The sequence below is a fragment of the Phacochoerus africanus genome, chromosome 4, assembly GCF_016906955.1.
Source record: "Phacochoerus africanus isolate WHEZ1 chromosome 4, ROS_Pafr_v1, whole genome shotgun sequence".
Classification (NCBI taxonomy): Eukaryota; Metazoa; Chordata; class Mammalia; order Artiodactyla; family Suidae; genus Phacochoerus; species Phacochoerus africanus.
In genome coordinates this window covers 90,435,718-90,462,443 of record NC_062547.1, presented here as the reverse complement: position 1 = coordinate 90,462,443, position 26,726 = coordinate 90,435,718, and the positions used below count along the sequence as shown (strand labels likewise).

Genomic DNA, 26,726 nt, shown 5'->3' with positions numbered 1-26,726 from the left:
AAAGGAAATAAAATCTCAACAGAATTAAGCTATGTAATTCAAGATGCCATCATCTAACAGAAATTCACCCCCAATTATCTGTTTAGTTCTCTACTTCATAAAATCCTAACTTAAAATTCGTAGAACTAATGTGTGAATTTGTAAGATACCATGCTAAGAGAAAAAAGCCAGTTACAAAAAGATAAATACTGTATGATTCCACTTATATGAGATATCTAGAGTAGTCAAATTCAGAGACAGAAAGTAGAACAGTGGTTGCTAGGGGCTGGAAGAGGGGGAAATGAGGAGCTAGTGTTTAATGGGTATAGAATTTTGGTTTTGCTAGATAAAAAGAGTTCTGGAACTTGGTTGTACAACAATGTGAATGTACTTAAGTTTACCAAACTACCATATGATACAGCAAATCCACACCTGGGAATATACCCAGACAAAACAAAAATTCAAAAAGATACATGCAGAGTTCCCTAGTGGCATGGTGGGTTAAGAATCTGGCATTGTCTCCCAACATTACTTATTGAAGAGGCTGTCTTTTCTCAACTGTATATTCTTGCATAGTTTGTTGAAGATTAGTCAGTCAAAAAAAAAAAAAAAAGAATCTGGCATGTCACTGCTGGGGCACAGGTTTGACCCCTGGCTCAGGAATTTCTACATGCCATGGACATGGCCCCCTAAAAAAGATACATGAACCCCTATGTTCACAGCAGCACTATTCATAATAGCCAAGACTTGGAAACAATCTAAATGACCATCAACAGATGAATGGATTAAGAAGATGTGGTACATATACACAAAGGAATACTACTCAGCCATAAAAAAGAATAATTTGCAGCAACATGGATGCAACTAGAGATTCTCATACTAAGTGAAGTAAGTCAGAAAAAGAAAGACAAATACCATGTGATATCACTTACATGTGGAATCTAAAATATGGCACAAACGAACCTATCTACAAAACAGAAACAGACTCACAGAGAAGAGACTTATGGTTACCAAAGGTGGGGGGAGGGAGAAGATAGATGGACTTAGAGTTTGAGGTTAGAAGATGCAAACTGTTACATTTAGAATAGATAAACAACAAGGTCTTACTGTATAGCATAGGGAACGATAACCAATCTTCTGGGATAAATCAAAATGGAAAAGAATATAAAAAAGAATGTATATGTGTGTATAACTGAGCTACTTTGCTGTACAGCAGAAATTAGCACACTGTAAACCATCTATACTTTAGTTAAAAATTTTTTTAAAAATTAAAATGGTTAAGGTGATACATTTGTTATGTATATATATATATATACACATACATATTATTTACCATAATTTTTAAAACAAAAATTTATGGAAATAATATTTTTCTGAGTTCATTAATTTTAACATTATGATAAATAAATTTAGAATGTACTTGATGAACTCATAATTTTAAGACATATAGGAGAGAAAAAAAAGAAAGCCAACTAAATTAAATTGAGATATATCATGCCACATATGCTTTAAAACAGTATGTTCCTGGCTGTGAGTTGATCATCATGGAAGCTAGTGATAGGTACATGATAATGCATTACATTATTCTCTTTACTTTTGTGTGCTTAAAATCTTTTATAAGACATTAAAAATAAAGATAGCTGTTCAAATAAAGTGTGAAATTCAGCAGGGCAGCAGGACTGATGAGAAAGGAAGGGTGGGAGTTTCTAACAAGAGAGTGTTAAACGATGGAATAAAGAAGTAATACACAGAATTTTTTTTTTTTTTTGGTCTTTTTAGGGCTGTACCCACAGCATATGGAGGTTCCCAGGCTAGGAGTCAAAATGGAACTGTATGTAGCTGCTGGCCTACACCACAGCCACAGCAACACCAAACCCAAGCCGTGTCTGGGACCTACACCACAGCTCATGGCAACACCAGATCCTTAACCAACTGAGTGAGGCCAGGGATCGAACCTGAGTCCTCATAGTGAGATTTGTTTCCACTGAGCCACGACAGGAACTCCAAATATGGAAATATTTTAGAAGCAACTTTAAAAATATGAATTTGATGTAATTAGGATAATGGTGAAGGGTTTCAGGAAAATCAATGTGAATTAATCAGAGAGAAAGACTACTGAAATGAAGGAATTAAAAAGGAATTAAAAAATCAGGAATTGAAAAGAAATTTAAATTTTTTAATTTCTAAGAATAAAATAAAATCTAAAAATTTTATGCTATATAAATCAGGAAATAAGCCCTTTTAATAAGCAGCTCCAGAGCTGTCAGGGAAAAAATCAAAATATTTCTAATATGTTGCTATGAAACTTCAAAATATAATGAAGTAGGTTTAACTGAAGAGACAGAGATTAATGGGGGAGTGATTGGGGAGCAGAGGCCTTTTAATTCTTATTTAAGAATTAACATACAAAATAATCTAGTATTAATTGTATAAAATCTAATCTCAAGATTAGTAGAATATTTTCTTTTCAGTATCTGAAACAAAACCCCTTTTGTTTTCTCTTCCTGTTTCTGCTATACAAAAGTGAGAGAAGAAACTTTAAAACCCATGGGAAATTATTTTATCAATAACCTGAGAAAGATGAAATCACAGAACTAATGTACTCATACCTAGTGAGTAAAAACACAAAAACAAAAGAAAAAATTTTAGAAGGCAAATTGAAGTTTTAAACTGCACAAATTCCCAAAAGGGTCTGAATCTAAGACAAGGCTAAGAATATTTGTAATTATGAATAAAAGTTTAGGGTAAAGAATAAATTGCAATGACATTGAAGAAAAGGAAGCATATATGTTACATACATAAAACAGAGAACAGTACCAAAATCAAACTTATATACACATTACTCATATTGAATACATGACATGATTTTGCCACATTTGCTTCACCTATCCCTGGTGGTTTTTTTCTTTGCTAACCTCATTAGTATCATTTTATACCTTAATCTATAATCAAATATCCCCAATTGTCTCAAAAAAAGATCCTTTTACAGTTGATTTGTTTGAGTCAGGATCTAAACAAGGTTCATACAGTACGTTAGGCTATGTCTCTTGAATGTCTGTTTAGCGTAGTGCCACTCACAGTGTGGTCTGAATTTCTGTCAATTTGAAAACTAATTATATATTAGGAGCCCAAAAACTGTTCTCCATCCCCATACTCTTTGTTACAGGTCAGTAAGATAAATTCAGAAAAAGAAAGTGAGGGCTTGGAAACTCACTGCAAGCAGACACCATCAAAACATCCAAGTGCATGGTCAGTGGACTCATCTGACCAGGCTGGGGGCCGTCACCTTCCTATGGTGAGTCTCACGGGACCTAACCTGAACACTAGTTTTGGGTATTGGGATGACTTTCTGGTTGCTGCCTCAAAGATAGTTTAAATACAAAATGTCTACCATCCTTTCTATGTTTATAAGATGGAACTCTGGAGGGGGAAAAAAACAAACAAACAAAACTTTCTCTTATCAAAGTAGGCTCTTTGGTTACCATGACATATAGTTCATACAGGAAAGACAGGATACATGCTTATTTCTTTCCTTTTCAATAACTCTCAATTTGTTAACCTCAACATGTACATAATGCAAAAAGTGAAGTACAATAAAAGAAGATAAGCCTATAATATGTTTCAAACAATTGCATTCATTGTTATTTACCATCTTATGCTCCCCTTTCTTATTGTAGAGAATTCAGAATAATATACTACAGACCAGAATGGTATATTTGATGCTAACAGATTTTCAGTTTTCTGAAAACCTAACTATAATTACATTCTTAGCATTATTTCTATAAGAAAAGACAGTGATATTTCAAACAACCAACTAAAAATTATAACCATAATGTAATTTTCCATGTGCCAGAAACTGTGCTAATTTTTTAAAATGCAAATCTAATTTAAACTAACCGTGTTAGGTGGGTATTATTGTTATTCCTATTTTATAAATAAGGAAAATGAAGTTTGGGAGTTCCCATTGTGGCGCAGTGGAAACGAATCTGGCTAGGAACCATGAGGTTGCAGGTTTGATCCCTGGCCTCAAGCTCAGTGGGTTAAGGATCCAGTGTTGCTTCGAGCTGTGGTATAGGTTGCAGATATGGCTCAGACCTGATATTGCTGTGGCTGTGTCGTAGGCCAGCAGCTGTAGCTCCGATTCAACCCCTCGCCTGGTAACCTCCATATTCCGTGGGTGTGGCCCTAAAAAGCATAGAAGGGAGGGAGGGAGAGAAAGAGAGAGAGAGAGAGAGAGAGAGAGAGAGAGAGAGAGAGAGAGAGGGAGAGAGAGAGAGAGAGAGAGAAAGAAAGAAAGAAAGAAAGAAAGAAAGAAAGAAAGAAAGAAAGAAAGAAAGAAAGAAAGAAAGAAAGAAAGAAAGGAAGAAAGAAAGAAAGAAAGAAAGAGAAGGAAAGAAAGAAAGAAAGAAAAGAAAAGAAAGGAAAGAAAGAAACTTCTTTCTTTAAAAAATTTTAAATTACTGGTTCAGTAACTCACAATGCTTTTCTCAGCAACTTTGCAAGAAAGGGAGTTTCCCTATGGCACAGCAGGTTAAGGCTCTAGCATTGTCACTGCAGCTGCTCAGGTCGCTGCTGTGGCGCGTGTTCAATCCCTGGCTCTGGAACTTCCACCTGCCATGGGCATGACCAGGAAACCTACTGTGCAGGAAAAATGACGTTTTTCCTTATCCAAAAAGTTGATGTATACCAATTCTCTAAATATTGTCACAATTCTTTTAAAATTAAAAAATAAAATGGGTGTGACAAAGTGATTTATGTACAAACCTGAAGATATGAGTGACAATATATGTACTCTTTAAAAAAGAAGACTCTCTACATATGGAAAAATAAGGCTCTTTTTAAAAGTGTGGGGCAAGATGGCCCAGAGAGAGGCATTACAAAGCTGCACAAGGAACCTTTTGGGGATGATGGATATGTTCACTCTCATGATTGTTGTGAAAGTTCAAGGTCTGTATATGGGTCAAAACTCATCAAATATACACTTTAAACATGTGCAGTTTATTGTTTGACAACTACACATCAGCACAACTATTTTTAATATAAAAATAAACTTCTGGAGCCTAAAAAGCAAAACTATAATTTAAGTATTGTCTCCAAAGAGTCCCAAAGAGACTGAGATGCAATACAGATGGAAGCTTTAAACTAAATAACCAAGTGACTGATTCCCAATTTCCTTCTTCGAGATGGTATAGGACTACAGAAATTAAGTAGCAAAAACACTACCATTCTAAAATACAAAAGAGGGGGGATCTCCTTGCCTGGAGCCCCCTTTCCTAATTCAGAGCAACAGCATGCAGTGAATCAGGGCTGGGTGAGAACACAGTATAACACCATGCAGACACATAATCCCAGAAGTCATCCACTGGCCACACAGAGTTCACACGTCACACATCATTGGCATGTTGGATTTGGTCCTCACTGTGTTTGAGAAATATCCTTTGTAATTAGTTACCAATTTAAAAATTTAGAGATTTCTTCCCCTAAATCTTTTTTACTTTTCTTGGAAGATCTGGTAACCTTTGGGCCCATGGTTCCAACCCGGCCTCAGGCCAAGCTCTCTGGGCAGCCACGGGTTCCAAGACTCAGTGTCCATACTGTCTTGTCCCTGGCAAGCTTGACACACTTATGCTACCATACCAGGTCTTCACAGACTTTTGAGTTTGCAGTCTTGCCTTAAGGGCATGAAGATTTTCTCTGAATAATGTTTTATTTTGATACTATCTAGAAGCTCACCCTTACACTAAAGAGAAAAGTCCTTAATTAGAGGTGCAATTCTCACTCCAAAGGGTAGGGAACTTTTCAAACTCAGCAGGAAGTGACAGCAAATAAGAAACTAGATTTAGCCATACCCATCCCTGAAGTAGAGGCCAGGCCAAGAATAAAAACAAATCCTGGAAACTGGTTCTTAGGGAACTAGTTTCAACAAATTCAGTGAAGAAACTTCTGACAGATATCACTTCCTTCCTGGAGCTCTTGCCCAGAGCCCCCCAACACACGCATACACAGTACCAACTCCCTCCCTAACCCTTCCCTCCCCCATTCGACTAGGTCACTGAATTGGTAACAGGAATCTCTATTATCCTGCCTCTAACTTAAGATAAAAGAAAATTTCCTTTTTTTTTCTTTTTAACCTGATGAAAAGGGAAAGTTCCCAAGGAATAATCACACAATTATTACAGGACAAAAGGAGTCAGAAACCTCTACTCATTCAACGAATAAACAATCAACATTTTAATCATTATATATCAGAAGCAATAATATTAAAGTCAGGAAGAAAACAAAGAGAGCTGTTATTACCATTAACATTTTTCTACTGAATTCATAAGATAATAGAAATATTACAAAGAAGGCAAAAAAACCCACTTCATTTGCAGATAAGCTTACCTCATGTAGAAGACACAAGAGAAATCACTAAAAAGCTATAAAATCTAAATGAATTCAGTCAAATGACTGGATGGTTACAAAATTAATTACAAAATATTAGCAGTTATTTTATATGTCAATAATAATCATACAAGAGGAGTTCCCTTGTGGTGCAGCCGGTTAAGTATCCAGCACTGTCACTGCAGCAGCTCAGGTCACTGCTGTAGCATGGCTCAATCCCTGGCCCCAAGATATCCACATGCCCCAGGCATGGCACAAAAAAAAAAAAAAAAATCACAGAAGAAACAAGATGACTAAAAATTCAATCATAATAGCAAAAAAATTATAAAATACTCAGGGACAAAATCAATAAAAGGTGCTAGTGAGGTCATGTTATCCTGAAGCAAGAAATGCCTTAAGGGTTTAGGAACCGTCCCATCACTAACTTAAGAGAGTGGGGCTGGAATCTACCACAAGAAATGGACGCTACACCACTAAACCCTCACATGACCCACCACCCCCATCGAAGCTTAGCTGACATATATAACCAAGAGGAATAAATGGCTTCTCTCCCAGTGACAATCTGGACCTGATCAAGACCTACATTTCCCCTGTCTTCTAGCTCTGAATCAAAGGAATCAGCTCAAAACTGTTCACAATTCTCAGATTTCATACAGGAAACAGCTAATCAGCAGAGAAGCAGGATTAACCACTTTTTCAGAATCAGGTAAGATGGCAAGTAGAGAAAACCTACTTATTCTGTAAGAAGAGAATGTCAAGGAACTCTAAAAAAGCTTTTGACAGAGAACCTTACTAAATGTATGTGTGGAAATAAATGAGTACACAGACCTTTTACATTATTATTACTGAATAGAACCAAACGAAAGAAAAGTTTGGAATGTGTTTATATTATTAAGAAATTCCCAATGAATAGAGTTCTCAATATTTCAGAATTTGTGATTGTTTGACTGTGGCTTGGTTTCAGGGTTATCTTTCCACTCCCTGGACAAAAGTAGTTTCCTAAGAAAATTAATAGTATAAACAAATTGTTTGAAGCACCACAGAAGCATCTGTTTACATTTAGATAATTAATATACCAAGCACTCTTATCTATTAAATTAAAGCAAGTCACCTAAGGACTTTTCTAGATAATACTTCACTAGCCTAATTATAATGAGTATATATAGTTGAAGTAATAAAATGGACATCTGTTTTAAAACATTCTTCAATTTGAGCCTTTTACTAAAGCAAGCTACCTTTCATACATTACTTTCAATTACGGAGTTTTACATGGAGGAAAAAAAAGCCTCCACTGAAATAGGAAATAAAATTCTTACCTTTGAAGTTCTCCATTCCCAGCCATCACCTATCTGCTGTGAATGTTTAATGAATTCTGCACAACAATGCTGGAATGTTTTTTCTCCAAAGAACTCATCTTCTTCCATACTAAATGACATCTGAAATATAAAAACTATTAGTATTAGTATCAGCTGTGGAATGAATACAGAAAGAAATTCTGCTAATTCACTTATTTCCTTAAACAAACCAAAATTTGGGATGTGGACTGCAAAATAACCTCAGAGCCATTCAAATATATATGTGTGTGTGTGTGTGTGTGTGTGTTTTGTTTCCATCTTTCTCACCTTATCCCCATTTTTCAATCAGGAAGAAATGTAATCAATGTGAAAACCCAAAACCTATGTTTGTAACAAATATGTATCTATGGTTCAAAAAATTTAGTTTGTCCATAAATTTAGTTCCAAGAGTTTAGTATTATTTCTTATAAGCTAATGTTTTCAAACAACCTCCTCAGAACTTTCTTCTCAGTCTCCTACCTTAGCTCTTATATGGATAGCGTGACAGTGAGTAGTGGAGCTAGGCTGTTCTTCACACTGTATTAGAATTCAACTCACTAACAAATGATGTTCTAAAGCTCGAAAGTACTTGTTTTACAAGGTATTAGGTTACATCACCTAATTAATTACCTACTTTACTGAGTCTATAATATTGCAAATCAAGAATTACCCATATATTTGTTATATAAATCTGTCCAAAACATAAAACATCGTTTACAGTAAGAGGGTTTTAGAGCAACTATAAGGAAACTCACAGATTATGTAGTTCAAGTCTCTTGATGAGAAAAGTTAGACCAAGCGAATTCCCACATTCTCCTCATTAGTGATAAGCATCATCAGGACAATTAGCACTTGTTAACTGCTTACTTGTCAAATACTTATGCTAGACACTTCACATTCCCATCTAATCCTCACACAATCCAAAGGTGGTTGTTATTCTCATCCCTCAAATGAAAAGGAGAAAGTAATCTGCTCAAGAATACAAATGAGGGAGTTCCCATTGTGGCCCATTGGAAACTAATCCACCTAGGAAACATGAGGTTGAGGGTTCGATCCCTGGCCTCACTCACTGGGTTAAGGATTCAGGCGTTGCCTTGAGCTGCTGTGTAGGTCACAGACGAGGATCAGATCTGGTGTTGCTGTGGCCGTGTTGTAGGCCAGCAGCTGTAGTTCTGATTCGACCCCTAGCCTAGGAACCTCCATATGCTGCAGGTGCAGCCCTAAAAAGAAAGAAGAATGCAAATGAAGAAAAAAATCAAACCCCAGTTTGGCTCCAGAGCCTATGATTTGTCCATACTAGCTGATTCTAGTCCAGTATTCTTTCTGATTTTTCAAATTTAATATGACCTATGTATTGTTTGTTCATTCACCTAACGAATACATACTGAATACCTACTATGAAGTAGACACTGTGCATAGGCAAAGGTTTGATACACAAATATGAAAAAATGTATAGCTATGTTGCAATGAAGGGAGATAACCAGTAACAATAATTATAGTAGAAACCCTCTTACCCAGCCTCCATTCAACTTGTCAGACTAATCAACACAGTACCCATTCCCTAAGACTAATTTAATATCTATAGCATGCTTATTATGAAGCACCTCTGCTCCCATCAGTTGAGGGAATGTATGTTCACAAACCACATTCATGTATCATAACTATGCACATTAATTAAATGCAACACAAACCAAACTAACAACATGTAAGTAAAAAAGAAAGACAACTATTACTTCTATGGTGTAGACTTTATAAACACCTGGAAATACTATAAAGGTAAGTCATCATAAGAAAAACTATTAAACTCATTACAGGCAATACAACTGCAAAGATTGGCTGAAGGAAAAAAAAAATACACAAATCAAGGATTATGTACTTAGACTTCTGTACAAGTGGCTTAGGTCCTTTCTTTTAAACCAAAACTAGAAATTTAAAGGGTGCATTCTGGTTTCGATATAATTAAGAATAAACAATGATTTTTTTCAATCAAGTACCCATATGCAAAGAAAATGTCTTTGTTATACATGAGAAAATTGATAAGTGAATATATATATATATATATATATATATATGTTTTAAGTTGAAATAAAATGTTTCAAGCACACATGTACTCTTAACTCTAGCTCTAATCAAATTTTTCAGTTAACAGCTCAAGTCTCAATTCTGATATCACTGGAAAAGAGGACTTCTAGTTAGGTATATACAGTGGAGCTACATACAGATTAAGGTAGGCACAAGAAAAGTCCCTCTCACAGAGAGGATGGTGTGGGAAAGTGGGTGGGGTGGATGAATCTTTTAAAGTAGGAGTTTTAGCAGGGCAAACTGTCAGTGAGTAAAACACAGGAGACAGAACAGTGGTCCAAGCAGGGAGGAGGTATGAATAAGAGTAAATAAAGGTGTAGAGAATTGTAAGCTTGATGTCACCACCATGATGCAGAGTGAAGGAAGATAGTTAAATCCCAAGCAAGCTAAACCTGTCTGACCTCACTAGAGAGGCAGAAATGGATGTGAAGGGCTCCAAAGACACAAGATAGAATAGTAAGGAACTTCCAGAAAGGAGGCTCATGTGCCATGCCAGAGTTTGGACCATTTCCAAGGAAATAGAGAATAAGACCTTGTAGTAGAAAAGTCAGAACAGTAAATCACTGGTGGTTCTGTGGAGGATGAAACTGAAGGGCAAAGCCTAAGGGCAAGGAGAAGAGTTACACACTGTTGCAGGGGTCTGAATGACAGGTAACGAGGATCTGAACCTAGGCAATGAAAGGGAGCCAAAAAGATCAACTTAAGAGATTTGGAAGTCATAAAAGAGACAAATGAAACCGTGAGGGTAAAAATCGCCCAGGTAGAATGCATACAGCAAATCCTTACTATGACTCCTAGGGGATCATGAAAGTTTACACTAAATTTCATAGGTATGTGTCTATCTGTATTTTGGGAAGGAAAGATTGTCTAATTTTCAACAGATGGTTTGAGGGGTCTTAACCAAAGATTAGGAACCTCTATGGACAGTGAGAAGAACAGTGGGGTGAGAAAGAAACCTGCAGAGCAGCAACATCTAAGAAACCTACAGAGGAAGAGGAATGAACAAAAGAGCTAAAGAATAAGGAGCCAGGCATTAGGCAATCCTAGCAAGGGCATGCCACAGAGCCCAGGGATGATGGTTTAAAGAGAGCAGAGAATAACTAACAGAGAACCAACAATGTCAAAACAAAAGAGAGGCCTATTAAGAAAAGGACTAAAAACATTCATACAGCTTGAAAATGAAGTAGGCACTGATGCATAAGTGAGAAGTTTCAGCAAAGGTGGAGAGAGAAGCCAGGTTATGGTGAGCTGAGGAGAAAACTACAAGTGAGAATATAAGTAAATATATGTGTGTGTGTGTGTATGACTGGGTCACTTTGCTGTACAGCAGAACTTGATAGAACAATGTAAATCAACTATAATAAAAAAAACAAAAACCTAAAAAAATAAAACATTTAAATTTTTTTTTTTTAAATTTGCAGACTACTTTTTCAAAAAATCTGATTGAAAAGCAAACACAAATTGGTAACAGAATCAGCACGATGGCTAAAGGGTGGATGTCATTTTTCCTAAGAAAGGGAGGTCTCTCAATACATGTTTTGTTTCAATTTTGTTTTGTTTTGATTTTTGTCTTTTTAGGGCTGCACACGTGGCATATGGAGGTTCCCAGGCTAGGGGTCCAATCAGAGCTACAGCTGCCAGCCTACGCCAGAGCCACAGCAACGCCAGATTCAAGCCACGTCTGCGACCCACACCACAGCTCACAGCAACACCAGATCCTTAACCCAGTGAGCGAGGCCAGGGATCGAACCTGCAACTTCATGGTTCCTAGTCAGATTCATTTCCACTGCTCCACGATGAGAACTCCCATTTTGTTTTGTTTTTTAGGACCACAAGGGCAGCATATTGAAGTTCCCAGGCTAGGGGTCAAATCAGACCTGCAGCTGCTGGCCTACACCACAGCTGAAACCGCAACAACACCAAATCAGAGCCTCATCTGCAAATTACACTGCAGCTCACAGCAAGGCCGGATCCTTAACCCACTGAGTGAGGCCAGGGATTGAACCCACATCCTCGTGGATACTAGTTGGGTTCATTTCCACTGAGCCACAATGGGAACTATTTTGTGTGAATATATGTTTAAGCTGAGCAAAGGGGGTTGAAGAGAGGGAAGAGTTGAAAAAATATCAAAGAAAGAAAGTGACCAATGAAGCAGTATCCTGAGGGAGGTGGGAGGAGATGTGTTCATCAGCACAGAAAGATGGATCTGAACAACACAGTAATAACCTTGCCCCTTGCAATTGGAGGAAAGTCATTCGAGGATGAATATAAAAATTAGAGGAGTTTCAGGAGTTCCTGTCGTGGCGCAGTAGTTAACGAATCCAACTAGGAATCATGAGGTTGAGGGTTCGATCCCTGGGGTGAAGGATCCGGTGTTGCCGTGAGCTGTGGTGTGGGTTGCAGATGCGGTTCGGATCCCGCATTGCTGTCTCTGTGGTGTAGGCCGGCGGCTATAGTTCTGATTGGACCCCTAGCCTGGGAACTGCCATATGCCGCAGGAGTGGCCCAATAAATGACAAAAAATTAAAAAATTAAAAAAATTGTAAAAATAAATAAAATAAAATTAGAGGAGTCTCTGTAGTGGTGCAGCGGAAACAATCTGACTAGGAACCATGGGGTTGTGGGTTCGATCCCTGACCTCTCTCAGTGGGTTAAGGATCCGGTGTTGCCATGAGCTGTGGTGTGGGCCGCAGACTCGGCTCAGATTTGGCGTTGCTATGGCTGTGGTGTAGGCTGGCAGCTGTAGCTCCGATTGGACCCCTAGCCTGGGAACCTCAATATGCCTCAGGTGAGGCCCCAAAAAGACAAAAAAAAAAGCAAAAAATTAGAGAAGTTTTTCAAATGGGACCCCAAATTAAGGAATACAAAGTCTGATGATCACAAGATTTTCTGATGCAGGGGTAGAGGACAGTGATGAACAGAGAGTGTTTGAGTACAGATTAGGAATTGCTAGTGAAAGAGATGAGAGGACAGTATTTAAAGATGAGTAGACACAGGTGGAGGTCCAGCACAGGTTGGAAAGCCTGAATTTATAGTGCAAAACTCTGGAAAGTCTTGTGATTGCCTTCAGCAGTGCTCAGCTCCCCAAGTGTGGGAACCAGCAGAGAAGGCTGCATTGACTATTCCTACAAAGTTGAGGTTTTGCTGGGTTGAGTCATGGGAGGATAAAGGTGGAACAGGGAACAGAATATGCTGGTGAGAACAGCTCAGAGGTCCAGCTTAGGTATAAAAGGAAAAAATGCCAAGAGAAAGTTGGAGGGGCTGGGAAAATACTGCAGTATCACGGAATATTAGATACAAGAGAGGCTGAAGAACAACCACAGTGAAAAGAGGGAAATGGAAGATGGGAAGACTATGAGATTGATTGATTAACTGATTGATCGATTTGTCTTTTTTGCTATTTCTTGGGCCGCTCCTGTGGCATATGGAGGTTCCCAGGCTAGGGGGAGAATCGAAGCTGTAGCGCGAATTGGAGCTGTAGCCACCGGCCTACACCAGAGCCACTGCAATGCGGGATCCAAGCCATGTCTGCAACCTACACCACAGCTCACGGCAACGCCGGATCCTTAACCCACTGAGCAAGGCCAGGGGTAGAACCTGAAACCTTATGGTTCCTAGTCGGATTCGTTAACCACTGAACCACAACGGGAACTCCAAGACTATGAGATTTAGAACTGGAAGAGCTCTAGCTGTGGCCATGGAAGTAAATATATAACATAGCTTAAAGGCAAAGGTCACTGGAGCTCGCAAAGTTTAAAAAACCATCAAGCTTATAATGTTTGCTGTCTTCTATGTGGACACTAAAGTCACTCAGGATTATGCAGATAGCTGTTGGGAATTCAGAGCTCTTCAAAGAATAAAGAACTTCAACTAGGAGATTTAGAAAGACAAGGGGCAAACGGTAGAAGACAATAGAGCAGAGAGGTGGTAAGTAATACACAGTATACAATGCTGAGTCCAAGAAGAAAATTCACTAATAAACCAATACCTATGTTCATGATAGCCAGAACACAGCCTTGGATTCCTTCTCAAGATGGTGTTAAAGGCAGCCACTACCAGTGAATAGTCACAGTATAAGAGAAAAAAGCCTACCTTGCCATATCTGATGGAGCTTAATTTCATGGGCCTCAAAGTAGCAGGAATACTTACATGGGGCTGGAAAAGCAGTAATCTAAAATTGGCTCTGCAGAAGTGGGGGCTGCCAGCAATCTCTACACCCTGAGCTTTGCAGGGCAGAGGAAAAAGCAGCCTCTACTCAAAGAGCTTTTTTTTTAAAAAAAAAAAAAAAAAAAAAAAGCCAAGTTTCCTTTAAAACTGGTTGGTGGAAGCATTAACCTGTGTAGCTGTTGACATCACATAAGATATGAGTGGGGACTGATCCACACTACATCCACCTGCCACTCCCACCCTGGAGAATCACAATGCATATTGTGGTGGGGAAACTATTAATTCAGGGCTTCCCAACTCTCTGGACCACAAAATTATTTTTCCCAGGAACACTTTTTAACACCTTACTCCACAGAATGTAGTAAAGGAAACAATGGGTTAAGGGTTTAGGTAAGTTTACCATGGATGTGTGTTTTTGATATCACAAGGGAAAATCTGAGAGTACAGGGGATCGGTGGGAGAACACGTTTGGGAAGAGAAAGCACCAACTACAGGAATGAGAGTACAGAAGAGATGATAAATCACAAAGGCTCCCATAAAGGCAGTCAAATGTTTCAGGGATGTGAGTGAGATCTCCAGTTTATACATAGAATTCCGGTTAATAAGGTGCTTCAATGCAGACACAAGTTGAGAAAGTAACAGCTAAGATGTCTGTAAAAGGAAGAACAGAAGGTAACTTAGTAAAAGGAGGCAAAGGGAACAGAATGTGCAAAAGTCTGAATCTAAGAGACAGTCTGGTAACTGAAGAATTCTTCTTTGACTGAAATAGAGAGGCAAAGGAAGAGTATTCAGAAAACTCCCGATGTGGCTCAGTGGAAACAAATCAGACTAGTATCCATTAGGATGCAGGTTTGATCCCCGGCCTCGCTCAGTGGGTTAAGGATGCGGCATTGCAGTGAGCAGTGTAGTTTGCAGACAAGGCTTGGATCTGGCGTCACTGTGGCAGTGGCACAGGTTGGCAGCTATAGCTCCGATTCAGCCCCTAGCCTGGGAACTTCCATATGTCACAGGTGTGGCCCTAAATAGACAAGAAAGAGAGAGAGAGAGAGAGAGAGAGAGAGAGAGAGAGAGAGAGAGAGAGAGAAAGAAAGAAAGAAAGAAAGAAAGAAAGAAAGAAAGAAAGAAAGAAAGAAAGAAAGAAAGAAAGAAAGAAAGAAAGAAAGAAAGAGAGAGAAAGAAAGAGAGAGAGAAAGGGAGCAAGGAAGGAAGGAAAGAAAAGAAAAAACTACAGTTGATGAAGACAAGAGGAACTCTGTAGCCTGAGGGCTCAAAGGGGTTTTGAAAATGGGAGAACACAGATGAGATTTGCATCCTGGCTTCCAAAGGAGACTAAAAATCTAACAGGCCTGGATGAAGACCAGTTAAGTTTCTTACAATAATTCAGGAGAGACAAAATAATGCTAAACAGAGCCAAAGATTGGCGGTAGGGTAGAATAGGTATAGATTCAAAAGACATTTTGATAGTGCAGTATACTCATTATAACAACTTGTTGATCTTGGTATGAAAGAGAAAGGTGGGAGAAAAGATTCAAGAAAGAGCCCCAGTTCTTTGCCTTAGGTAGTAATGTACTGACTAAAATAGATCCCTGGAGGAAAAGCAGGTTTGGGGAGTGAGATGGGTTTAATGCAACGTTACTGAGTGAGTTGGAAATGCCTGTAGAATATCCAAGTGAAGAAATCTAGCAGGCACTTCAAGATGGATCTGGATGAGGAAAGAGAAATCTGAACTAGAAATACTGATTCTAAATCAACACTTAATAGATAATATAACATATCTGATCATTTAGAGGATACAGAATGAGAATGGGAAGACCAAAATGAAGCAATTAGAGAAATAATTTTTCCAACTCTGTGGTGACTGTGACACATTCTGAGAGATACTAAATCAAAGAAAAAATGAATTTAATACTCAAAGAATACTAACATATTTTGGAACATTTTATAAATTCCAAACAAACCCTTACTTAATAACAAAATTGAACTAAGTAAAAACACTCAATTCCCTAAGCCCTCCAGTTACTTGAGGTTTACTAAACTATTCAAAATGTTAGTCGAAACATAAAATTTCACTCAATAGCCATACTTTATCTAATTAACAGCACTGTGCCACTAGCAAGATGACTGAACATCAAAGCATTAATTAATATTTGGTTGAATACTTTTAAAATTACCTAAGGACTGGGCTTTGCTGAAGGATGTTACATACAATAATATGAACACTTATGGCTTGATTACAAAATTAGGAACTATATTATATTAAAATGATATTCATCTCAATTCAAATCATCATAATATGCTATAATGAAATATCACCAATTATTGTCTCTTTGCCCAAGTAAGAATATTTCATCAAAAATGAAAACATAATACAATCAACATTTTTATATGTACTTTTCAAGTTATAATACTTTCTGCTTTACGAAATTCACAGTCTAGTAGGGACAGAAATTAGAATCTTAGAACTTCCTATTATGAGATGACTGAAATTATGGTCAAAAATGGAAATAACCACAGTTTTAGCTTATTAAGCAACAATGGCAAGAATAAGCCTAATTTTGCAAAAGAAAACTTGAGACATGGGAACTGCCTACGTTTCCAGACTTCAGCTATCTTCCGACCAGAGATGACAGCAAAATACAGGTGAACTCTCTCAGTAAAAAGGCTACTTCCAACTCTAATTTTATCCTAAACAGTGAACCTCTCATCTCTTATCATTAAGGAAAAGTAAGAAATGAGTCAGAGCTCTTTCGTGTCATAAAGTATAAGTTGTTAATACATCTATTTTGCTTGAGTTTCACTCTTGCTGAACAACTATTTCATTTTTTTTAAGCTCAAACAATCAAAATCTTATTTTAACTGCTTCAACACTGGCTATAGATTGGAATGGCAGAATAATTTTTTTTCTTCACCAAGTGAAAGCAGTCTTTCTAAACTTGAGGTTAGCTAAACAGTATGAAGAAGCTTATTCTGCTGCTATTTAATATATCTTTTCAGAAAAGAGCACCCATGATTCTAACACCGTGTATAATCTTTGTTCAATGATCCTCTTTAATTAAAAACAATTTTTTGGGGGAGTTCCCGTCGTGGCGCAGTGGTTAACGAATCCGACTAGGAACCATGAGGTTGCAGGTTCGGTCCCTGCCCTTGCTCAGTGGGTTAACGATCCGGCGTTGCCATGAGCTGTGGTGTAGGCTGCAGACGCGGCTCGGATCCCGCGTTGCTGTGCCTCTGGCGTAGGCCGGTGGCTACAGCTCCGATTCGACCCCTAGCCTGGGAACCTCCATATGCCGCGGGAGCGGCCCAAGAAATAGCAACAACAACAACCAAAAGACAAAAAAAAAATTTTTTCACTACAACCCTCCACATTTTTTATGGGAATTTTAATGTAATATGTTGGGAACTGATTTTTTGATTTGGGGTTTTGGGTTTTTGTTTTGTTTGGGGTTTCTGTTTTGGGGGGCTTTTTTCTGACAAAGACAACATTTCTTAAGATAAATCTATAAATTAATACATATATATCAGAGCCATAAAATACTTTAAGAAATGTAATTAAGCCTCCCCAGAACTTAAGATCATTTACAAAAATGTGATTACAGAACATACTATGACATTAAAGATCATTTTTAAATAATAAAAGTAAGTAACTTCCTCTGTACTTGTCCCTCCCTGCAGCAATTCCACATTATAAGTAGATTTAGACTCCTAAAAAAACACAAAGCAATTACTAGCTAGGGAGGTGAACTCAATTTATTATTTTTATGAGAATTTGGCTTGAATGCATTTAGATAAGTTAATCACTTACCTATCAGGGTCCTTGGGCAGGGGTCCTCAAATTTTAAAGAGCAAAGAAGCTCCCAGGCTACCAATTTAAATGTGGAATCCTAGACCCAGACCAGAAAGATTACCTGATTCTGAAGGCCCCAAAATAAGCATTTATAATTAGCACCAGAGATACTTTTGAGAAGGAATCATACTAGAACACTGAGACAAAAGGCAGATCTTTTAAATTAGGGTATTAATGAGCCTGGATTTCAAGGCATTTGGCACCCTGGGTGGGGCACAGCAGGCATGACCCTGGTAATCCAATAAATAACACAGGAAGCAACAAAAGACAGGAAGTTAGTTTCATCTTGACAGCAGCTGATCAGCAGGCTCAGAACTCCCTCCTTGCCTTCCCATTGAAATACATAACCCATATCAAAATTTAAATAGGATACAACATGGTATCTAAACTAGAACTGAGGGGCTTTTTTTTGTTTTGTTTTGTTTTTGTAGCTTTATTGGTAGCTGATGCTTGCTATGGCCTTGCACAGCACAAGGTCCAGCTAGCAAGAGGGTAAGAAGGCATTTCATTCTCCTCAATTCTGTATTTCCTTCAGGGGGAAAAAAAAAAAAAAAAAAGAGCTTGTGGTGCCCTCTCCACCACTAACTTCCAACAACCATTGGTAATTCTCTTTCAAGACCATTCTCTCCCAATAATATGATGTTCACAGCCGGAAGTGGAAGGTGAAGCCAAGTGCAGAACTGCATGCAGTAATGTCAAGTCAGCAGTAGGTAGCTATGGGAACAGAATGGGCCCTCAGAAGAAAACTGTCTCACTACTACTCTTTCCCCCCAGAATACTCAAAAAACTATAAACTATTTCAAATTACACAAATATACTCCCCTCATCAGAGACACAGGACAAAATAATAAGAAGGCTTCTGAGTACAGACAGATCTATCATTCATAAGTTGAGCTGCATTTGCCAATAACACTGAGAAGAATTCCCCAGCAACTATATGTGAGGGGGATGCAAGTAGCTTGGTTACTCTGACAAGAATGGGCAGCACCATTCCTACACAAAGCCAAGATGAAGCTTGTTCACCCTAAGAGGAACATTGCCATAAAGAGGAAGAGAGGAAGCTTGCTCTTATAATGGTCTTACACTGGGAATTAGGAGAAAAACTTAGAAATTAGCTACTTTACTTTACCAATTGAAAAAGAAAAAAGAAAAACACCACCTCAGAAAGTAAGAGATAAGAGGGAAAACAACAGCTAAGATTAAAAAGGAAAGTGAGGAAGAAAAAACTGGAAGAGAATTCAAACATACAAGAGTAGACAAATTCTATAAAAGAAGCAAAAAACAGGAGTTCCCATCATGGTGCAGCGGAAATGAATCTGACTAGGAATCTTGAGGTTGCCAGTTCAATCCCTGGCCTTGCTCAGCATTAAGGATCCTTCATTGCCGTGAGCTGTGTCTTAGGTTGCAAACACGGCTTGGATCCCACATTGCTGTGGCTGTGGTATAGGCCAGCAGCTGTAGCTCTGATTGGACCCCTAGCTTGGGAACCTCCATATGCCACGGGTGCAGCCCTAAAAAGCAAAAAAGAAAAAAAAAAAAGGTATTTAAAAAAAAGCAAAAAAGAGAAGTACAAAAGCTGGAAAAAATAAGACATTTTAGTATAGACAAATGCTCTCCAAACACAAGGAAAAAGGACCAAAATGAAAACAATTCATATTGATTGATAGGAAGGACAGAGAACACAGATCCAACCTACAAATAACTGGCATTTCTAAATTGAAATCATAAGCAAACATACAACTGGAAAACTTCCTGAGCTGGGTAAAAGAAAGATTTAAAAGATTCACTTCTATAAATTGAATGGGTTCAATGTTTCTGAGAAAATTTGCTGGGAAAAAAACCTATGCCTAGAGGTAGCCTATGGAATATCTTTACTTAAAGAAAAAAAAGGAAAACAAAAATGCAGAAAAAACAGATCACAAACAAAGTAAGAAAAATCAGGGTAGCCTCAGCCATGTCCTCCACAGCAAGGAACACCGGAAGATGAGAAAACAACATCTAAATGGCTGAAGACTTGTGAATTATGATTTTATATCTCAGTCCCCAACACCTGTAACAGTTAGGCACACTACAAACATTAAATAAAAGTTGCAAGGGACAAAAAAAAATTCAAAATTTTATGTGAATTTAGTTTAAATATCTCTATCTCTTTATAGCACCTTTCTTCAATTTAACTTTCAAGCATAGTTAGCAGTTGGATGTTTTATAAGAAGATTACAGTTATTTTACATAAACAAGACTTCTCTGCAAGCACATAAATTGTTTCTCTGCTAGTGATGATTTGAACTGATCCACCAGCTCAAACTCTTTTGCTGCCTTTGAATAGTGGAACTTATAAAACTAACTCTAGTCAGGACACAGGCTAATTACCTCAGAACCAACAAGGAAAGGCTTATGTATGACCTTGGCCAAAGACAGTCAACAAATAAGATGGTACAAAAAAGATCAACACTGTATCAGAAGCTAAAGACTCAGTGCTTGTTTAAACAGTCTGAATATAAGATAGAGCAATGTGTTCTTAAAACATATTATCAAGTGCTATACTGGGGGGAGGGGGGAATAAATTGTTGGACATTTTTGTAATGGAAGAGCCATTCCCTTTAAATTTTTCTTCTTGCAAAGTCTTCATTAAAGGCTAACGTGCCCTCTTACTTCCACAACCTTCATTCAATTACTCAGCACCTACAATATCCTAGCACTTTCTATGTGTGTTCTCATAGGAAAAAGAATCAAATTTTTTTCTGGGAAAATTGAGAAGACCCAAAAAAGGGAGTCTGGAAGACTTGAATTCAGTTCTTGAAGACATGAACTTAGAAATCTGAATAAGGACCTACCAAGTGAAGACAAAGGCATGTCAAAAAGATGGAAGAGCCCCTGTAAGACAAGGCCTGAAAAGAATATGCTAAGTTAAAAAGAAGAAAAGTGGCAGTAGATAAAGCATAGACTACAAAAAAAAAAAGCATATACTGTGTAAAGTCTATGGGTAGATAAGGTCCAAAGGTTCCCAGCATCAGGAGGAACCACTCCTGAAAGGGTTCTTTGGAAATAAGTAGGATCACGCAGAGTTGTCACAAAGAGGGGGGGTGTGGTTTGCTACCGCCATTTAGTACTCAAGACCCAGGTATAATATGCATCCTACAATGTTCAGAATAGTTCTGTAAAAATGACAGTAAGCACCCTTTAAGAAACACTCAGAAGTAGGTTAGGGCTTAAAAAAGTTTGGGGAACTTAACCCTCAGGTTTCTTAGCATAACTTTGAAAACTGTGATCAAAACCTGCATTTCACTCACTAAATATTTACTTCCAAAGAACCTGTGTTTTTCCTGAGCAAGTCATTGGTTATGTTTCCTTCTTTCCTCTGACCATCATGAAGCTCAAAACTTAGCCTGTATCCCACCACTAACAATTATCCAACTGGTCATAGCATTTATTTGAGCAAATGCACCCCAATCTCATCTTTCTATTCAAGCTTCATATTTTCATGATTCTGATTTATCTTTATTTGTACATTCTTATATACAGTTGATAAGCTACCTTAAATAATTTTAGAACAAAATAGTGTACATTTTAAAATATAAGCAGAAGTAAAATGGAAAACAGAAAACTAGATAGTTATAGGAAAAAAACATTTTATACTGAGCTGCCAGTATCATCCTGGAGAAACTTAAACAGACTTTTTAAGAAGAGTGTGATATATATGGTCTTTGCCCTCAACAGTTTGTAATCAAAGAAAAGAACATTAGAGAATAAAAGACAGTTCAAATTAGTGATATACTGTACAACCACTTTTTAAGGATTAGTATGGATTAAATAATAACAGCATATAGTGAACTATTACTATGTATCAAAAGCCATATTGTTAAATTGTCTTAGCAACCCTATGAGAGAGTTACTATGATTTTCTCCATTTTATAGATAAGGGAATTGGGACACAAAGGTTAAGTAGTTTGTCCAAGGTAAGAGCTATTAAATGTGGCAAACTGACCTAAGACAGTGCCGAAAGGAGTAACATTTCAGATAATCCTTGAATTATAAAAGATATTGAAAGGCAGAGATACTACAAAAAATGATGAAGATGGGGTCGGGGGTGGGGAGGGCATTGGCAGTGAATCTAGGAACAGGTTGAAAGAAGGAAGAGTAGACAGGTAAAGAGCCTGACTGGAAAGTGTGGATTAAGGAATACAGAAATATGGGGGTGGAGGGGGTGAGAGAGCAGTTTCTAAATCACCTTAAAATTCTAAAGAGAGTCCATTTAAACAGTGGACAACAGCAAAGTATTTTAGGTTCTTGAACTCAGAAGAGATGATTAAAAACTTTTTCTCCAAAAACTATTACATGACAGTGAGAGGAAATAACCCTAACTTCAAAGCTAAATTCAGGATTCTGAGTGCTGTAAACCTATAGATCAAGCATTTTAAGGCCTGGGATTCCAGGTACATCAAAGGAGCCTCTGGTTCTGCAATTTCAGCAGTCTCTCCCTAATCTAGATGCTTGTAGGTAGTGTTTATTCTCCATTTCCCTACTTTCCAATTTTTTTATACCCAGTCCACACCACAGCCACAACTCAGGATCCTAACCCACTGAGTGAGGCCAGGGATAGAACCGCATCCTCATGGGTACTAGTCGGGTTGGTTTCTGCTAAGCCACAAAGAGAACTCAGGCTTCAAACATATTAATAATCAAACTGAGCCCAGGCTTAAGGAAACTACTTATAAACTTTACCCTATTTGTTTTTCGTAAGGCGTTGCTTATCTTTCTCAGAAACTTGAAAGCATTATCTTCTAACATTCTATACCCAGTGAATCCAGTTTAAAACTAGGGAAAATTGTTTCTACTAGTTTCAATTAAATTACCAACAACAATTTTTAAACCTTGTAATAGCAAGACTCTAATTTGCATTTCTCAGTACTCAACATTTATTTTTTTGGCCAAGTTTTCACTTTGTAAAAGTCTCCTCTTGTCCACATTTGACCCTTCAAAAGCAAGAAGGAAGGTTTCTATGTGGGATCCTAATAATGTAACTGAGTACTACAAAGGGCCTGCCTGTGTTTTCCAATTCTGAAAAGTATAAACTGAGGTCTTGCCACTAAAGACTGGAGGTCATTGTCAAGTACAGTTTTTGAAAAGCTATAAACACGATTCATACAAAGTGAGCCTGTGGTAAGAATTTACTGAACTCATAATGAAGGAGCAAGATGAATGGTAAAAATTATAAAAATCTTGGAAATAGAGTAATAACACTACAACCTTCAGTAGTATTTTTTTTTTTCTTCCAGTCAGAAATAATTTGCATCTCCATTACACAGAAAAATGTAACTGCAAAGCCTGGGCCCTACTCAATACTGTCAGGCAAAAGTATAGTCTTCTAATAATTACTTGATTCAGGCAAGCCTGTTAGACAAGGCTCTATTTTGACTTTGAAACAAAATGTAGCTATCCTTTTGCATTTTCAGAGATGAGATGTTTATAATTTTCACAATGGTGAAAACTTTTCATCACAAAAGTTTGTTTTCATAAATAAGTTAACTGCCCCCCTTTCCCCCTCTTTCATGATTTCTGATACTATGAGTAGATAGGTTATTTGGAATTAAAAACTCCTGCTACTTAATAAACCTAAAACTTCAAATTAAGTGGGACTTGACCATTGGAATCGCCAGCAACTTAATACACTTTCAAGGTTTCGAGGTAAAAACTCTCTATCCCGGTACAGGATTCAAATACAGTACTGTAACTACCTAAGTCAGGGTAAGGTGTCCACAGCTGCCCAGGAGCGCTGTCACACCAGCACTAGCGGCTCGCCCCCACGCCGCAACTCCAGCGCGACCCGGCCTTCATTTCACTGACCGAAGCCCCGCTTCCTCGGCCTTTTGTTCAGAGTTGGACTGTTTCCCGCCCACCCGTACCCGCCTTTCCTCTCTATCCTACGAATGGGGTTAGGACCGTGAGGGAAACAGAGCCGGGAACAGGCGAGCAGCAAAAGCCTGTGGAAATACTCACCCCGCTCCGCTCGGCCCCTGACCCCGGTCGCCCAGCCCAGCGGGGGCGGAGCGACGGGGCTGGGGGAGGGGAGCCGGGGAGAAGGACCTGACGCTGTGCGAGGTACGGCCCAGTCAGCGGTCCCAGAAAAAAGAGTAATGGGCCTGGGGGGGTGAAAAGGACGGAGGTAGAAGAGCAGAGCCAGCAGCTGGGACGCCCACCACTATACAGGTCCTACACGTCCCTTAGCCGCCATCACCGAAGGCGACCCACTCAGAGCATGCGCAATGCACATCCCGCGCACCCTGAAACACAGCTCGCGCGGGCGGCTGACGTCGTGAGCTGCGTGCGTTGGGCAGGGGCCAAGGGGCGTGACCTCCCTGAAGTATGCGACGGCCTCCCCCGAGGCCCCTCCCAGCACTTTGCGGACCCAAGGGCCGGGCGGCGACTGTTACTTCGGCACAGCACAAAGGCGGCTCGTGAAGAGAGGTGCGGGCAGGTAGCTGAAATCTGGGGGAGGGCGGTGCTGGCGGCTTCAAGAGTCTCTGCACACGCCCCTCCAACGAACAGCCAAATGTCTGGAAAATAAAAGGATGACCAGTGGAGAAAGGTAGGGCAAAAACAACGGAACTGAACAATTCCGTGCCCCTAGAATCTTCCTAAGAGGTTGGAGAACCGTGCCGGCTCTCACAACGCACACTACAAAACTACTGTAAACACATTAAGCACAAGCACGACCCCTTTTAAAACTTAAGGACCGAGATGGAAGTTAGGGATTCGTAAATTGACAGTAGTACTGTCTGTGGCACAAACTCGGGGCGAGGGGAGGGAAATCTAGCAGCAGAATTAATTGGAGAGAAAGGTAAGGTAAAGGAAAGACAAGAAAAGCGTAGGAATAACAAGGGTAATCCAACTGAAATACTGAAAATGCAACGGCAGACATCTGAGGGAAAATAAGCATCTGCTCCTTTTAACACAACGGAATTAAATTTGTGTGAAAAGAAAGGAGTAAACACAGGCAAAGAAGTGAAAGGAAAATCTGCTTCAAACATACAGAGCATAGTTTTGATCTTGCACGACGGTTGTGTAAGATATCACCGTTGAAGAAAGATAGGTGATTGGGTACACAGGACTCTGTACTATTTTTGCAATTTCCTGTTTGCCTATCATTATTGCGAAATGAAAAGGTCTTAAAAAGTGAAAGAACACTGATCAGTGGTGACCACGACAAGGGAATGACTAACAAGGAGCTAAAGGGAATTTGGGGGGATGATGGAACTGTTCTGTATCTTTATTTGCCAAATCTTATAAAAAGAATAGATTTTACTGCAGGTGAAATAGTTTAAAACTCAATTTTAAAAAGGATACTGCTAACTGGGCGTTCCCGTCGTGGCTCAGTGGTTAATGAATCTGACTAGGAACCATGAGGTTGCAGGTTTGATCCCTGGCCTTGCTCAGTGGGTTAAGGATCCGGTGTTGCTGTGAGCTGTGCTGTAGATTGAGGACGTGGCTCAGATCCCGCATTGCTGTGGCTCTGGTGTAGGCCGGTAGCTACAGCTCCAATTCGACCCCTAGCCTGGGAACCTCCATATGCCGTGGGAGTGGCCCAAGAAATGGTAAAAAAGAAAAAAAAATAAATAATAAAAGAAGATACTGCTAATAAAGATGAATGTCCTAATATGTTTGCACAACTATGGGTATAAATTAATCAGAAAGCTGCCAATTAAAATTACTCACTTTTTTGAAAAGCACAGGGAGTGTTATCTTAAAAACGTAAAGCTTTAATACAAAGATAGAATGCATTGCTTTACATTATAGTCAGTTATTTAAAGACACTTTTCATGTATCAACGACACCACACCATGTTAACTTTTTTTTGCATTTAGATTGTTTTTGTTTTTTATTTTTCTTTTTTTGCTGCCCGGAGGCAAATGGAGTTTCCAGGCCAGGGATCAGATCCTAGCTGCACTTGAGAGCTAAGCTGCACCTGTGGCAATGCCAGATCGTTAACACACTGTGCCAGTCAGGGATTGAACCTTTGACCCAGTGTTCTTAAGACGCCACTGATCCCATTGCGCCACAATGGGAACACCTAAGATGTTTTTAAGTTTCATAATTCACGTGCCAAAACCAAAGAAACTAAAAGTAAATGAGGTAACTTCCATATACTTCCTCTATCATATCACTCATGGGCAGTGATAGTACTGGCAGTCTCTACGCTATAAAATCTGTCATCACTGTCCAGCCTATAACAGGACTCCTCACTAGTAATAAGTATTTGAATAAAACAATGAATTAACCATAAGAAAAGAGAAAGGAAGCTATAAAATTTATTGAGCACCTACCACAAACCAGAAGCTTATGTTTAGTTTAATCTCATAATAACCACACAAGAAACCTATTTTACAGATATGAAACCAAGACTAAGGGTAATCATTTATGAGTCATTAATCATTTTCAGTCCTTATTTTACTGGATTTCTCTCTTTCATTTGGACATGTTGATCACTTCTAGCAAGTTTTGCTTTCCTTAGCTTCCATAAAACCACTGTCTCTTGATTCTTCTTCCAACTCCCTGACCATTCTTTTTTCATCCTCATAGGCTTCTCGTCATCCCTTACCCTTTAAATGTGAAGTTGTGCCTCTGGCTTTTCATTTATTTTGTTTTGTTAAGGCACTGTAGGATGGAGGGAAAAGGGAGAAAAGGAATCCAAATAGCCAAATAGAGTTATACAAACTCTATTATATTTAGTATCTTCCTTTAGTCATTGAACACTTATTTTTTTCCGTTCATGTCCTATAGGCCACACCAAGACACAAGGAAAGTACAGAATGCAGTCTCTAGCTAGGTAGACAAGGGCTCAGTCAAACCTTGACCAGGTGGGGTTGTTTGATTAAAAGGATGGAGGGGAAAATGGATACCAGGGAGAATAGCTATCTCTGCTGCAGCTTGTCCTGGGT

At 38.7% G+C, this 26,726-nt stretch overlaps 1 protein-coding gene across 1 annotated transcript in view; it reads right to left on the bottom strand.

Moving 5' to 3' along the window:
• ATG10 (autophagy related 10) overlaps positions 1 to 23,988 on the bottom strand; it is a 225,560-nt gene extending 201,572 nt beyond the window's left edge. The window contains exons 1-2 of the mRNA XM_047778220.1: positions 23,788 to 23,988; positions 7,680 to 7,799 (exon numbers count right to left, since the gene is read on the bottom strand). Coding sequence (XP_047634176.1) covers positions 7,680 to 7,799 — 120 coding nt within the window. The 5' untranslated portion in view covers positions 23,788 to 23,988. The remainder of the gene's footprint in view (positions 1 to 7,679; positions 7,800 to 23,787) is intronic.
• Between the last annotated feature and the right edge of the window lie 2,738 nt (positions 23,989 to 26,726).